We start from the raw sequence: 16,423 nt of genomic DNA, 5'->3' as shown, positions 1-16,423 counted from the left end.
ATGCCCATAAAACAGGTCAATAAATACAGATTTTAAAAGTATTTTTGAGGCTAGAGTGGGGGTCACACTATGGCCAACTGCCTATTTCCATATGGCCTTGAGTTCAGGATAGTTTTTATATTTTAGAGAGTTGGAGGAAAAATGCCACAAAGACCAGCCCACATTGCTTAAAAGTTCATTTTCCACCTTCTACAGAGAAAGCTTGCCAACCTCTGCTATAAACCAACACTTATGGAAGTACCTCCGAGTTAAAGGTTCATCTGTTAAGTTGCTGCAGGAGAGGGAAACATCAGGTCCTGGGACGGAGTGCTAAGAAGGGATCTTTTGCTTCATGCAGCAAAGACTTCACAAATGAGCCCCCCAAAAAAGAGTGAAAGTGAGTTTGAGGGATGCACACTCCATTGGCAGAACCTCTTCAGAAAGTGAGATTGGACTCATGCCATGGGGTTGTTGCTTTTTATGGGCTGAGTAATTTCATAGGCTAATGGCTGGGAGGAATACTCTAGTTATTTCAGGAAAGGATGGGATTTTTTCAGAAATTGGGCCATTGCCCACTTTTCCCATCTGAGTGATTTTATTACAATGAAAGTATAAGCTAAATGTCAATGACCAGATTATTCTTGAAGTCATCTTGGTTTCAGCCAGTTCCAGCCTGTTCAGCATGCTAATAAATAGTTGTGCCCTCCTTCACTGTCCAGAGGTTTTGTTTTGTCTTGTCCCTTCCCATCCTGTCTCAAAATGAACAGGTATGGACTAGAGCTTAAACAACAAACTTCTCACAGTTCTGGAGGCCAGACGTTTAAGGTCAAGATGCTGCCAGAGGTGGCTTCTGGTAAGGCATCTTCTCCTGACTTGCAGACAGCTGCCTGTGTCCCCACGTGGCCTTTCCTCTGTGCCCATGAACTCCTGGTCTCTCCTTAAAGCCCTCTCATAGGACTTCATTTAACCTTAATTATTTCCTTAAAGGCCAATCTCCAAGTACAGTCACATATCCGGTTAAGTGTCAATCTGTGAAATTTTCTTTAGTGGGCTGAAGAAGATAAAATTCAACCTGAAATATAAATACTAAATCCGAGGATAACTGAGTGTAGTGTCTGCGCCGAGGGCCGTACCTCTAACTCTGAGGGAGTGTGTGTGCTAAGCGGTTTGCTGCTGAAGTCCACAAACTACCTTACATGCTGAGGAGTCGTATTTGTTGAATCAGTGAATCGTGATGAGGCCAGAGTAATGCACATGAAAAGTCACAGGGAAATATAAGAAATGCTAATTTAAATGTCATAGATTAAAATACTACAGTAATTCTAAGGAGAAAGTAAGAATAATCAAGGAAAGCTTTTTTTCTTCCTTTTTAAATGAGATATCTACCTATGCTTAGAATTATCTGCATGTAAGAAGACTTCGCTGGCATAAGGACATTTACAGTGCTAAGAGTCAAAACCTGACTGAAAATGTGTTATGCAGGGTGTAGACAGATTCTGGAGAGTCAAGAGAAGCTGAGATCTGGAGCCTTAAAATTGTACATTAAGGCCTGAACAGAGAAAATAGTTCATAATCATGGCAGAAAAGACAATGCTACATTAGTTCATTTATTCTGAGATACAGAAATAGTAGAATAATATTTGTTCTGGCAACAGTGTGCTCATCAAGAAAAGAGTACCTATTTCAAAGAATTCTTAAGTAGTTAAATTCAGAGAGAATCATACCTCAAACTGCCAATGAAAGGACCAGCTAACACAAAATGGTTCTAATAAAACCAGGTCTACGGGTTTTTTGTTTGGAGGAGGGCAGGAGTACAGTTTATATGACAATGCTACCTGTTTGCTGGTGTAAGAATTTGTGTTGTCCTAAGGATTTCTTTGGAAGAAATGATGCTAAACCTGAAACTCCAGTACTCTGGCAACCTCATGCAGAGTTGACTCAATGGAAAAGACTCTGATGCTGGGAAGGACTGGGGGCAGGAGAAGGGGACGACAGAGGATGAGATGGCTGGATGGCATCACTGACTCGATGGACGTGAGTCTGAGTAAACTCCGGGAGTTGGTGATGGACAGGAAGGCCTGGCGTGCTGCGATTCATGGGGTTGCAAAGAGTCAGACACGACTGAGTGACTGAACTGAACTGAACTGAACTGAAGGCGTGAATTAGCTCAAAGCTAAAAAGACTGAAGGGCAGTGATAACCCCTACTTCATTTAGAGAAAAATCTGATGAAAACTTCAGGGGTTTGGTGTTCAGGTTAAGGGTTTTAATTCATCAACATTTGAGTTTGCCTTTCAAAGATTATTACTAGGAACTGAACAATTTACATCAAAATTACAGTCCCTTAAACAAAGTGAGGTAGCCTTATATTTAAAGAACTGTGGCCATGCATGTAGTATCTGGTGTTTAGGTTTAGATTAATAGAGGTTAATGCAGTTCTGTAGTTCTTCCTTTTTTTTAACCCACCAGAGCAAATTTCTACATGTGTATGTGCAAGTCGCTCAGTTATGTCCAACTCTTTTGCAACCCCATTGACTATACATACAGTCCATGGAATTCTCCAGGCCAGAATACTGGAGTGGGTAGCCGTTCCCTTCTCCACGGGATCTTCCCAATCTGGGGATCTAACCCGGGTCTCCTGCATTGCAGGCAGATTCTTTACCAACTGAGCCACCAGGGAAGCCCTAATAATTCTACATAAACAACATCAGAAACATAACTAGATTTATTTTTAAGCTGTTTTACAAATCTTTTATTTGCTTCAAGAGAATGGTTACCAGAATGTTTTGTTTTGTTTAATTATCTATTTGAACAACAACTTTGAGTCACTACTTTTATTCTTTATTGTCTTTATCTTCCAAGTTTTGGCCCCCAAACTTGGCAAACATCATGGAGATTTGTACAAACATGCATATACATATATACACACGCACTTAAGTTTAAAGCCTCAGTTCCTCATTAAACCTTGTGCTCAGGCTCCTGTTAAGAAGAGATAAAATGGTATGAAGCTAAAAATCAGGGAAAATATGAATGAATCCCAATTGATAACTTTCTTGTTACGAATTAAAGCAGACATTTTAAGGCAAAATCTAACACCTTGCTCAAACTTCCTCTAAACTACAGACTTGGATACTTACAAGCAAATAAATAAAAACCCACATCACACACATCAATATGGTTTAACGACAAGCTAGCTGAGGAGCTGCATTTTGTTATTTCAGGTAACTTTCTATTAGGATCAGTTAATATTTCAGTGATTAAAATGTCAGGTGTTGAAAACTAACTTCAAGCTTCACCACTACACTGAAGCTGAATTCTCCAGGTTCTTGTCTTTAAATTACAAATCCATCACAGTCATCAAGTTATTAATTTAAAAAACATTTAATGTTTGGTAACTGAGTAAATATAATTACTGTACTCTGGGTCGTTTGATTTTATTTTTTTCTGCAGGAGCTTTCCTCTTTTGTGAGAATCCAGGCCCAGGTTCCTTTTTATTCTGAAGAAATGAAGCAGCTTCTGGTAGACAGTAATTTTCTACTTGAGGAGGGGATTCCTATAAAAGGGGAAAAACCCAACATTGTTAACTTTTTTTTTTCAGATTTCAAACTGTTAATAAGGTAATAGATTCCTTTACTCTGCTTTATAATCAAAAAACTTAAACATCAGTCTTCCAAGATAGCTACTTAGCATTTGTCACCCTTAATGAACAGATCCCATATAACAAAATTTCACCTTTTATCGGAAAAATGAGTTTACAGCTCAGGCAGAGGTGGGCTAGCTCAGATCTTAATGGATTAAATATACATTAAAAAACAGAATAGAGAAAACATAAAATACAATTAATAGCTATCATTTAAGTGAGATGTTATATTTACTTCAAGTTTCTGAAAACCTTAAAAAAATTTTTCAATAAACATGTGAGATAGGTTTTTTATTCTCCATTTTACAGATAAAAAAGGTTAAATGACACAGTGTTATATAACTAGCAGGTGGCAAAGCCAAAATTCATGTACCTCTCCACTTGACTCCAAAATCCTTTGCATTTTTCTTCCACACAACCATATTCCAACATAAAAGAAAAGAGCTATTATAAGTGCAATTTATTCCTGGCAACATGGTAGACTGGAGAACACAAGGAATCACCACCACACTGGGTAAATGCCTTTCAATCCAACTCCTCCCAAGTTTAACAAGTATAACTTCCAACCAGAATATACGAAAAGCAATTACTCTAAGACACTGCAGAAGAAACAATCAGGCAAATACCAAATTGGGGGGGGGGGGGGGCCCTGACCTCTGGAAAGAAAGGAATGAAAAGGGCAAATCCTCTTTTTCATTTTTTACAGCTTTTAGTCAGGGGAGATGCCCCTGTCTATGTCACTGTTGACTGGCTAAAACAGAAAAGTTTGAAGAGCCACAGGACAGAATGGCACCATAGCACTAGAAAATGAGGTGGGAAATTCCAGAAAATCTGAGGGGAGCTCCAACTCTGTATTATAAACACTGACCAAATTCTTACTTGACCCCTAAATCATGTCTGTCAGAGACTCAAGGTAAGGCCCCAAGAACCCAACTGAGATCTCTGAGCTGCAACTTACTGTGTAACGTCAGCCAAGCAAACTGCCTACTGCCTTTAAGGACTGAAAGACTTAATAGACTAGGGATGTCAAACACTTACACTGACCTGTAGGTCTAATATAATTCCTATTAAAACCACAGCAAGAGGTTTTTATAGACAAACAAGCTTATTTAAAATTTACATATAAAGATACAAGCAAAAAAAAAAGTACAAGCGCTAGAACAGCAACAGCAATTTTGAAAAAGAGGAATAAAGAGAAAGGAATCATTACTGAGTATTAGGACTAATTGAGTCTTGCGGGGGGCGGGGGGGGGGGGGGGGGGCGGGGGGAACCTTGCAGAGGGAAAGACACATAGATTGATGGAATCTATTCTGACTGACACAAAACCCACATCTAAATTTCAAAAAAGGTACAAATGCAACTAAATGGAGGATTAACCATTTGCTCTTTAAGAAATGGTTCTAAAGCAACTGGATATTCTGAGGCAGAAAATCCCCCAGCCAACCCCCTGACGATTTTGTCCTAAACCTCACAACCAGGTTTCCCTGGTGGCTCAGACGGTGAAGAATCTGCCTGCAGTGCAGGAGCACTGGGTTCACTCCCTGGATCAGGAAGATCTCTGGAGAAGGGAATGGCTACCCACTGCAGTATTACTACCCGGAGAATCCCATGGACAGAGGAGCCTGGTGGGCTACAGTCCATGGGGTCACAAAGAGTCGGACACAACTTAGAGACTTTCACATGTTTTATGGAAAATGGGTCATAGAAAGTATAAAAACTGTAAAAACTTTTAAACTTCTGTTTTGCAAAAAATCCTGTTAAGAGATAAAGGTAGGAAATCCCTGTTGGTTCAGTGGTTAGGACTCAGTGCTTCCACTGCTCGGGGCCCAGGTTCAGCCCCTCGTGGGGGAACTAAGATCCTGCAAGCTGTGTGGCACAGCCAAAAAAAAAAAAAAAAAAAAGAGTATAAAAGTAAAGAGATAAACCGAGATGGAGAAAATATGTGCAAACACATATCCAACAAAAGACGAGTATCTGCTACAAAAAACCCTCAAGGGTAAAACCAATTCAATTACAAAATGGGCAAAAGACATGAGGAGACATTTCAATAAAGAGGATTATAAACATGGTAAAAAAAAGCATACAAAGAGATGTTCATTTTGATTAGCCATTAAGGAAATGCAACAAGCTAAAACATGAGAGATTATATGCCAACTGAAATGATAATTAAATGTAGATGAGGATGCAAAGAAACTGGATCACTCAAACACTGACGGTGGGAATGTAAAATATGCCCACTCTGGAAACATGCACTTGGGCACTTATCCCAGTGCAGTGTAACCTTATATTCACATACAAACTATGCAAACATTCCTAGCAGCTCCAAGCCAGAAATAACCCAGATGGCCTTCAAGAGGTTAAAGATTAACTGTAGTATATCTGTATTACTCAGTAATAAAATGGAATAAAAGTGTATACTAACACAACAATTTGGATAAATCTCAAAAGAATTTTACTAAGTGAAAAAAGCCAACTGCCAAAGTTCACACACTATAGAAATTTCACTTATTTAAGATTTTAAAAAATCATTAAATTATAGAAATGGACAAAAGAATACTAATTGGGACTTGCTGGTGGTCCAGCAGTTAAGAATCTACCTTGCAATGCAGGGGACACAGGTTTGACCCCTGGTTGGGGAACTAGGTTCCACATGCTGGAGAGCAGCTAAGCCCACGCACTGCAACTACTGAGCCCACACACTGGAGACTGTGTGCCACGATCAGGATGTTCACGCGCTACAACAAAGGATCTTGTGTGATGCAATGAAGATCCCGTGGGCTGCAACTAAGACCTCACACAACGAAATAATAATTGTTTTTTTTTTAGTGTCCTCTTAAAAAAAAAAGATCAGTGGTTGCCAGGCATAAGAGATAGCTTGGGAGGTGGCAGGGTGGGGGTGGGGGGGTGGGAAATGACACACTGCATAAAGAACAATTCAAATTACCATTAACTTCTTATCAGAAATAAAAGAGGCCAGGAGAAAATGAAGTCTTTAAAGTACTAGAAGAAGAAAAAAACTCAACCCTCAATTCTATATCCTATCAAATATCTTCAAGAATAAAGGTAAAACAGAGATTTTCAAAAAAGAAAACTATAATTAGTCCCCATCATATCTGTATTATAAACTAAAGAAAGTTCTTCAGGCTGAAGGAAAATGATACCACACGAAAACTTAGCTCTTTAGAAAGAAATAACATTTAAGATGATATATATTAGGGTAAATATATCCCTTTTGATTTCCTTAAAATAAATAAGACTGTCTAAGGCAAAACTTAAAGTATTACACAAAACTGGAGTTATAACAGATAGATGGGTCAGACATGAAACATTTTAGTAGTTGCAAATCTTTGTTGCAACTACTCAACTATGTATGCAGTTGTAGTGCAAAAGCAGCCAAATAGAATATGTCAATGAATGAACACAGCTGGGTTTCAACTTTATAAGTTTTATTTATAAAATAGGCAACAGACTGGACTGTGGGCTGTAGTTTACTGACTCCTGGGTTGAAGAACAGGGGAAGCAATTGAATCTATATGGTTCCAAGATTTCTAAATTTTATGCAAAGTGGTACAATAGTAACTCTAGAAAGATTATGAAAAATTAAGTATATTGTAATCAGTAAAGCAAAACACTTCCCACCTGTCCAAAAAAAGCAGACAAGCTGTTGCTTTAAAAAGAATGGACGCTGGACTTGCCTGGTGGTCCAGTGGTTGAGAGTCCACCTGTCAATGCAGGGGACACAGGTTTAATCCCTGGTCCAGAAGATCCCACATGCCATGGAGCAACTAAGCCCATGTGCTGCAACTATGGAGTCCATGTGCCCAGAGCCCCTGCTCCTCAGCAAGAGAAGCCACAGCCATGAGAAACCCATAATCACAACTAGAGAGCAGACCCCACTCACTGCAACTAGAGAAAGCTCACACAGCAATGAAGAGCCAGTGCAGATGAGAAAAGGACAATGAATAAAATGGAGTTCTAAAAAATACCAAAAAAGACAAGAACTGAGGAACAAAGAACTGAGAGACAAACCAAACAAACAAATGGCAAAAAAGAAAATCCAGTATTGGTAATTACACTGTGGACTAAACTAGAGAATAAAAACCAAGTCCCAACTATATCCTGTTTATAAGAAAGCTATTTCCCCCTCCTCAATTTTTTAAAGTATTTAATTGGAAGATAATTGCTTTACAATATTGTATTGGTTTCTGCCATACACCAACATGTATCAGCCATAGGTATACATATGTCCCCTGCCTTTAAACCTCCCTCCCACCCCATCCCACCCCTCTAGGTTGTCACACACAGAGCCGCAGTTTGAGTTCCCTGAGTCACGCAGCAAATTCCCATTGGCTATCTATTTTACTTATGGCTGTGTATATGTTTCCATGCTACTCTCTCCATGCGTCCCACCTTCTCCTTCCCACTTCTTCTCTGTGTTCACAAGTCTGTTCTCTGTCTGTGTCTCCACTGCTGCCCTGCAAATAGGTTCATCAGTACCATATTTCTAGGTTCCATATATATGTGTTAATATATAATATTTTTCTCTGACTTCACTCTAATAGGCTCTAGGTTCATCCACCTTAGCACTGAATCAAATGTACTCCTTTTCATGGTTAAGTAATATTCCATTATACACACACATATGTATATACATATATATATATATGTAAATAGTGCTGCAATGAACATTGGGGGTACATGTGTCTTTTTCAATTATGGTTTTGTCAAGGTATATACCCAGTAGTGGGACTGTTGGGTCATATGGTAGTTTTATTCCTAGTTTTTAAAGGAATTTCCACACTGTCCACCATAGTGGCTGTATCAATTTACATTCCCACCAATAGTACAAGAGGGTTCCCTTTCAAGAAATTCATTTAACAACAAAGATAATTTAAAATCAAAAAAAAAAAGAAATTAAGAAGAAATAATCCCATTTACAATTGCATCAAAAAGAATAAAATACTGGGCAATAAATTCAACTAACATTTATAAACAGTAAGATTGATGAAATGAAGACTTATAAATTAGTGAACTGAAAGCTGTAAGACTGGTGAAAAAGATACAAATAAACATAAAGATAATCTGTGCTCATGGATTAGAAGAATTAATGTTGTTAAAATGTCCTTGCTACCCAAAGCAATCTACAGATTCAATGCAATCCCTATCAAAACTCCATGGCATTTTTCAAGGAATAGAACAAACAATCCTAAAATTTGTATGGAAACACAAAAGACTTCAAATAAAGCTATCTAGAGGAAGAATGACAAAGTTGGAGCATCATGTGCCCTGATTTCAAACTATATTACAAAGCTACAGTTATCAAAATAGTACATCATGTGAAATGCAGGGCTGGATGAAGCACAAGCTGGAATCAAGATTGCCAGGAGAAACATCAATAACCTCAGGTATGCAGATGACACTACCCTTATGGCAGAAAGCAAAGAGGAACTTAAGAGCTTGTTGATGAAAGTGAAAGAGAATGAAAAAGCTGGCTTAAAACTCAAGATTCAGAAAACTAAGATCATGATATCTGGTCTCATCACTTCATGGCAAATAGATAGGGAATGGAAACAGTGACAGACTTTATTTTTGGGGGGCTCCAAAATCACTACAGATGGTGACTGCAGTCATGAAATTAAAACACACTTGCTTCTTGGAAGAAAAGCTATGACAAAGCTACACAGCATCTTAAAAAGCAGAGACATTACTTTGCCAACAAAGGTCTGTCTAGTCAAAACGATGGTTTTTCTACTAGTCATGCATGGATATAAGAGCTGGACCATAAGGAAAGCTGAGCGCCAAAGAATTGATGCTTTGAACTGTGGTGTTGGAGAAGACTCTTGAGAGTCCCTTGGACTGCAAGGATATCCAATCAGTCAATCCTAAAGGAAATCAATCCTGAATATTCATTGGAAGGACCAAAGTATTGGTAGCTCCAATACTTTGGCCATCTGATGTGAAGAGCTGACTCACTGAAAAAGACACTGATGCTGGGAAAGACTGAAGGCAGGAGGAGAAGGGGGTGACAGAGGACAAGATGGTTGGATGGCATCACTGACTATTAGACATGGGTTTGAGCAAGCTCTGGGAGATGGTGAAGGACAGGGAAGCCTGGTGTGCTGTAGTACATGGGGTCGCAAAGACTTGGACACAAGTGAGTGACCGAACAACATTGTATTGGCCTAAAAACAGATCAATGGAATAGACTAGAGACCCAGAAATAATCATAAGCATACATGGTCAAGTAATTTACAACAAAGATGCCAAGAATATACAACAGGGAAAAGACAGTCTTTTCGATAAACAGTGTTGGGAAAACTAAATCACCACATGCAAAAGAATGAAACTCAATTAATATCTTACATCACACACAAAAATACACTCAAAATGGATTAAAGACTTGAACATAAGACCTGAAACCATAAAACTCCTAGGAAAAAAACAGGTGGCAAGCTTCTCGACAGTGGTTTTGTTTTTTTTACTTGACACAAAAAGCAAAGGCAACAAAAGCAAAAATAAACAAGTGAGATTATCAAACGAAAACCTTCTGCACAATGAAGGAAACCATCAACAAAAGGAAAAGGCAACTTGTCAAATGGGAGAAAAAATTTGCAAATTATGTATCTGATAAGGAGTTAATATCCAAAGTGTACAAAACACTCATAAAACTCAACAGCGGGGGGAAAAAAATCCATTAAAAATAGGCAGAGGATCTGAACAGACATTTTCCCAAAGAAGACATACAGATGGCCAACAGGTATGTGAAAAAGTGCAAAAAGGATGAGGGTGGTCAGGAGATACAAATTTGATATATATAAGTCATGGGGATATAATTCACGGCATGGTGGTTATAATTAATAATACTGTATGGTATATTTGAAACTTGTTGAGAGTCAATCTTGGAGGTTCTCAACACACAATATAAAAAAATTTGTAACTGCATGTGGTTGTACATGGACTTACTATGGGGATCACTTTGCAATATATACATAAAGTGAATCATTGTTATGAATCTAGGAGAGGAGGTCCAATAATTAGTCCACCCAAAACATCTGACCCAGCTCAAAATGGACAAGACGCAAATGTGCTCAATACTTTTAAACAGCGTTTTACTCACTTGTCTTAATCATGTATAGAAAACCAAGAATTACTAGATATCTGATAAATTCCTCTAACATGGATGATGAAAACCCAGCTGTGAAAACACAGATTAGTGGAAACAGAAACTATTCAGACATAAGAAAACGTAAAAAAAAAAAAAAGAACTTCCTACTAGATTATAGTTACATATAAAGGATTATAAATCAGATGGCTTCAGACTACTCAATAGCAATACTAGAAGCAAGGAGACAAAAGTTACTAGAAGAGACAAAGGGCAGTGAATGGAGCTCCTGGGATGATGGTAGTGTACAGAAGTAGATACAGGGTGACCATCCAAACTGAAGCAATGCACTGAAGACATGTTGAAGCCTGTTATCACGAAGATCCCTGCAGCCACAGCACCTAGTTTCTAACCTGACGTCAGAACACTGGGGTAAGCCTATCTCAGGGTCCTACCTCTGCTTGGCTTCTCTTGGCCATGAACTTGACGTGAAGCTGCTGCTCTCCCATCCTTAGCCTGCTGCCTCACTCTATAAAATGTCTTCTGTTTTGACCTACTCCTGAGACCTAGAGATAGGCAATGATGAGCTCAGATGCAGAAATACAGGGCAGTTTACTCCCCCAATGCATTTCTCCAGATATCTAGAACTTGACACACGTTATCAACCCTGACAAAGGCAAGGATATGAACAACCAGAGAGGAGCAACTGGAGGTCATATGAGACTAGCAATCTATATTTTATCCTGGGTGCCTGGATGACATTCTGCTATTCTTTAACCAGGAAATACTTTCTATACACTTCTTTCATATGTAAGAAAAAATACCAACAAATCCTATAGTACACGTACAAACACTTGACATGGTACAAATTAAGCAATTCATCTACGTTGGGTCCTATCTTAGATGGCAGCCATATCCCTGAAACAATCAGTAACTTCTGGAGGGATGAAATACAGGAGCCTCTCTACATTCCCCTAATCCCTGCCCCTTATTCAATTAGTAGAATTTTAAAACCTCATATCTCAACAAATAGAGTTCTAAAAAATATATTTAGGGGGAAACAGTCCCAAGATGGTGGAGGAATAGGACAGGGAGACCTCTTTCGCTCTCACAAATTCATCAAAAGATCATCTGAATGTTGAGCAACTTCCACAAAACAACTTCTGAACGCTGGCGGAGTACACCAGGCACCCAGAAAGGCAGCCCATTCTCTTCGAAAGGAGGTAGGACAAAATATAAAAGACAGAAACAGAGATAAAAGATTTAGGGATGGAGACCTGACTTGAGGAGAGAGTGTGAAGGAGGAGAAGTTTCCACACAGTAGGAAACCCTCTCACAGGTGGGTCTGTGGGGAATTTTGTAATCTAAGAGGGCAACATAACTGGGAGAAAAAAAAAAAAAAAGAACCCCACAGAATACACACCTAACCACAACTGCCAGCATCACAGCAGCCCAGATGCTTGCGTCTACCACCAGAGAGTGGGGGCTGGGCAGGGAGGACTGGACAGCATCATCGGTCCTTAGGGTAAGGAATGGGCCTGAATGCCCTGATGACAATCTGAGAGAGCTAACATGAGACTGCAACATGGGATCACCAGAGAGACAGAAAAAAAAAAAAAAAAACAACTTTCCTGAGAAAGGCTCTAACACAGCACAGTCACCCCTGGTGCACTCACAGAACAAAAGATGAGTGAATATCAAAGGAGTGCGAGCCAGCTGCAATATAGGGCCCTCCCTCCCAAGAGGCAGAGAGGCAGGTGTGCAACAGACAGAGCCAGAGCCGGAAGGCAAGGGGCTGCTGCAATCTCAGCTCCGGAGACTGCATCTTCTACCAAACTGTGAGCAGACTCCCAGTTGCTAGCTTCGTCTTTTTGGGTTCCTGGATGGTTGACATCTCCCAGGAGTGTCACAGCCTGAGATCAGCTCCCCAGAGACACATGGCATACCTGTGATGGGGCTCTCGCAGCATACCTGGGAAACCAACAGGCCAGGACCAGGGAGGTGATTAAGATGCATGGTGCATCTGGGACAGTGTGCTCATCAAGCACTGGGTTGCCTGAGGTGCTCGGACCTGGGAGGCACAGAATGCACAGCCCATCTGGGTCTGTGCCCCTGCAAAGCTCCCGAGAACATGAGCAGCTTAGACCTGGGGATTGCATGAAATGTAGGGCCCACTTGGGACAGTGTCCTTGAAGAGCACCCTGGATGGAGTCTGAGCAGTGTAGACCTGGGAAACACATGCTGCCCTGGGCTGTGGTAAACCCAGGGTGGTCCACACACTGCAAGCACTCCCCACACATGCCAGTGGTATTTGTTTGCAGTGTCCCTCACTCCCCAAAACACAACTGAACAAGTGAGCCTAAATAAGTAGCCACCTTCACCCTCTTGTGTCAGGGCAGAAATTAGACACTGAAGAGATTTGCAAACAGAGGAAGTCAAAATAAACAGAAGAAGGAACCGCTGGGGAAGAGACAGGTGCAACGCATTAAAACCCTGCGGTTAATACTGACTGTGCACTGGAGGGGGACCTATAGACCTTCAAAACAAGTACAAGCTGGAAAAAGGGACTGACACTGAACTAACGTCACACTGCCCACAACAGCTCCAGAGAAATTCCTCGATATATTTTTACTATTATGACTTTTTAATTTTTTAAAGAAAGTTTAAGTTCTTTATTTCTCCTTTAATTTTCATAACCTAGTATTACCTAGCAAAAAAAAGGACCCTATTTTTTAAAGTAAATTTCACATATATATAAATATTGTGATGGATTTTGTTTTTGTATTTTATATTGTATTTTTGAGAGTCTATTCTAGATTTCTAACCTTGCTTTTTGGTATTATCAATTTTGTACCTTTAAGAATCTATCTTCAGTATCCATTTTCAGTTAGGGATTTGATTACTGGCTTGACTGCTCCCTCCCCTTTTGACTCTCCCTTTTCTCCTCCAGATCACCTCTATCTCCTACCTTCCTCTTCTCTTCTCTACTTACCTCTGTGAATCTCTCTGGGTGTTCTGGGCTGTGCAGAGCACTTAGAGAATTGATTACTGGCTTGATTGCTCTCTCCCCTTTGACTCCCCCTCTTCTCTTGGTCACCTCTATCTTCCTCCTCCCTCTTCTCTTCTCTATGTAATTCTACGAATCTCTCTGGGTGTTCCTTGCTGTGGAGAATTGTTTCACCATTAACCTAGATGTTTTATCATATGTGCTGTATTGATGGAGAAGTCTTCAGGCTACTGTAAGAGAAGGACTGAAAGCCAGAGGCAGGAGGCTTAACTCCAAAACTTGAGAACATCAGAGAACTCCTGACTCTGGCAACATTAATAGACAAGAGCTCACCCAAAGGACTCAATACCTACACTGAAACCAAGCTCCATCCAAGAGTCAATAAGTTCCAGTGCAAGACATACCACACTAACTCTCCAGCAAAACAGGAACACAACCCCGAGCATTAAAACACAGGATGCCCAAAGCCATGTCAAACCCACGGACACCCCAAAACTCACTACTGGACACTTCACTGCACTACAGAGAGAAATCCAGCTCCACCCACCAGAACACAGAAACAAGCTCCCCCAATCAAGAAACCTTGACGAGCCACTAGTCCAACTCCATCCACAGGAAGTAGACTCCACAATAAAGCGGAACCATGAACTTACAGCCTACAGACATGGCACCCCAAACACAGCAATATAAACAAAATGAAAAGGCAGAGAAACATTCAGCAGGTGAAGGAATATGATAAATACCCACCAAACCAAAGAGGAGATAGGGAGTCTATCTGAAAAAGAATTCAGAATAATGATAGTAAATATGATCCAAAATCTTGAAGACAAAATGGAGTTACAGATAACTAGACTAGAGACAAGGATTGAGAAGATGCAAGAAATGTTTAACAAGGACCTAGAAAAAATAAAGAAGAGTCAATCAATAATGAATAATGCAATAACTGAGGATCAAAAGCACTCTGGAGGGAACTAACAGTAGAATAACTGAGGCAGAAGAGAGGATAAGTGAGGTGGAAGACAGAACGGTAGAAATAAATGAAGCAGAGAGGAAAAAAGAATGAAAAGAAATGAGGACAACCTCAAAGACTGCTGGGGCAATGTTAAATGCCCCAACATTCGAATCATAGGTATCACAGAAGAAGCCAAAAAGAAAGGGCATGAGAAAATACCTGAGGAGATAATAGTCGAAAACTTCCCTAAAATGGGGAAGGAGATAGCCACCCAAGTTCAAGAAACCCACAGAGTCCCAAAAAGGATAAACTCAAGGCAAAAAACCCCAAGATACATATTAATCAAACTAACAAAGATTAGACACAAGAGTAAATATTAAAAGCAGCAAGGGAAAAGCAACATACAACACACAAGGGGATCCCCATAAAGATAACAGCTGATATTTCAATAGAAACTCTTCAGCCCAGAAGGGAATGCAGGACATACTTAAAGTGATGAAAGAGAAAAAACTACAAACAAGATTACTCTATCCAGCAAAGATCTTATTCAGATATGAAGGAAAAATCAAAAGCTTTAGAGACAAGCAAAAGCTGAGAGAACTGAGTACCACCAAACCAGCTCTTCAACAAATGCTAAAGGATCTTCTCTAGACAGGAAGCATAGAAAAGGTTTATAAAATCTAATGTAAAACAACAAGTAAATAGTAATGGGATCATAGTTATCAATAATTACCTTAAATGTAAATGGGCTAAATGCCCCAATCAAAAGACAAAGACTGGCCAAATGGATACAAAAACAAGACACTATATATGCTCTCTACAAGAGACCTACCTGAAACCAAGGGACACATACAGACTGAAAGTGAAGGGCTGGAAAAAGATATTTCATGCAAATGGAGACCAAAAGAAAGCAGAAGTAGCAATACTCATATCAGACAAAATAGACTTTGAAATAAAGACCGTGATAAGAGACAAAGCAGGACACTACAAAGAAAACTATAAAACACTGATGAAAGAAATCAATGATGACACAAATAGATGGAGAAATACACCATATTCATGGATCAGAAGAATCAATATAGTGAAAATGAGTATACTACCCAAAGCAATCTATAGATTCAATGCAATCTGTATCAAGCTACCAATGGTATTTTTCATAGAACTAGAACAAATAATTTCAGTTTGTATGGAAACACAAAAAATCTTGAACAGCCAAAGCAATCCTGATAAAGAAGAATGGAACTGGACACATAGATGTAAAGAACCTTTTGGATCCTGTGGGGAAGGCAAGGGTAGGATGATTTGAGAGAATAGCACTGAAACATGTATATTACCATATGTGAAACAGATGACCAGTGCAAGTTCAATGCATGAAGCAGGGTACTCAAAGCTGGTGCTCTGGCACAACCCAGAGGGATGGGATGGGGAGAGAGGTGGGAGAGGGGGTTCAGGATGGGGGGACACATGTATACCCATGGCTGATTCATGTCAATGTAAGGCAAAAATCATCACAATATTGTAAAGTAATTAGCCTCCAATTAAAATAAACTAATTAAAAAAAAACCCAAATTACAGTATAGTAACAGTCCACAACTGCACTCATCTCACACACTAGTAAAGTAATGCTCAAAAATTCTCCAAGTCAGACATACATGAACTGTGAACTTCTAGATGTTCAAGCTGGTTTCAGAAACGGCAGAAGAACCAGATATCTAATTGCCAACATCCGCTGGATCATGGAAAA

General features: G+C 39.7%; 1 protein-coding gene across 4 annotated transcripts in view; it reads right to left on the bottom strand.

Annotated features, from left to right (window-relative positions):
* Positions 1-2,684: 2,684 nt before the first annotated feature.
* TOPBP1 (DNA topoisomerase II binding protein 1) overlaps positions 2,685-16,423 on the bottom strand; it is a 70,197-nt gene continuing 56,458 nt past the window's right edge. For all 4 annotated transcript variants that reach the window (XM_044947015.2, XM_044947020.2, XM_044947016.2 and 1 more), the window contains 2 exons: positions 3,391-3,530; positions 2,685-2,956 (listed from right to left, as the gene is read on the bottom strand). In XM_044947015.2, coding sequence (XP_044802950.2) covers positions 2,917-2,956; positions 3,391-3,530 — 180 coding nt within the window. In that variant the 3' untranslated portion in view covers positions 2,685-2,916. The remainder of the gene's footprint in view (positions 2,957-3,390; positions 3,531-16,423) is intronic.

This window comes from Bubalus bubalis, chromosome 1, assembly GCF_019923935.1.
Source record: "Bubalus bubalis isolate 160015118507 breed Murrah chromosome 1, NDDB_SH_1, whole genome shotgun sequence".
Classification (NCBI taxonomy): domain Eukaryota; kingdom Metazoa; phylum Chordata; class Mammalia; order Artiodactyla; family Bovidae; genus Bubalus; species Bubalus bubalis.
Note: the sequence above shows the minus strand (reverse complement) of the source record. Positions and strands in the feature narration are given on the sequence as shown.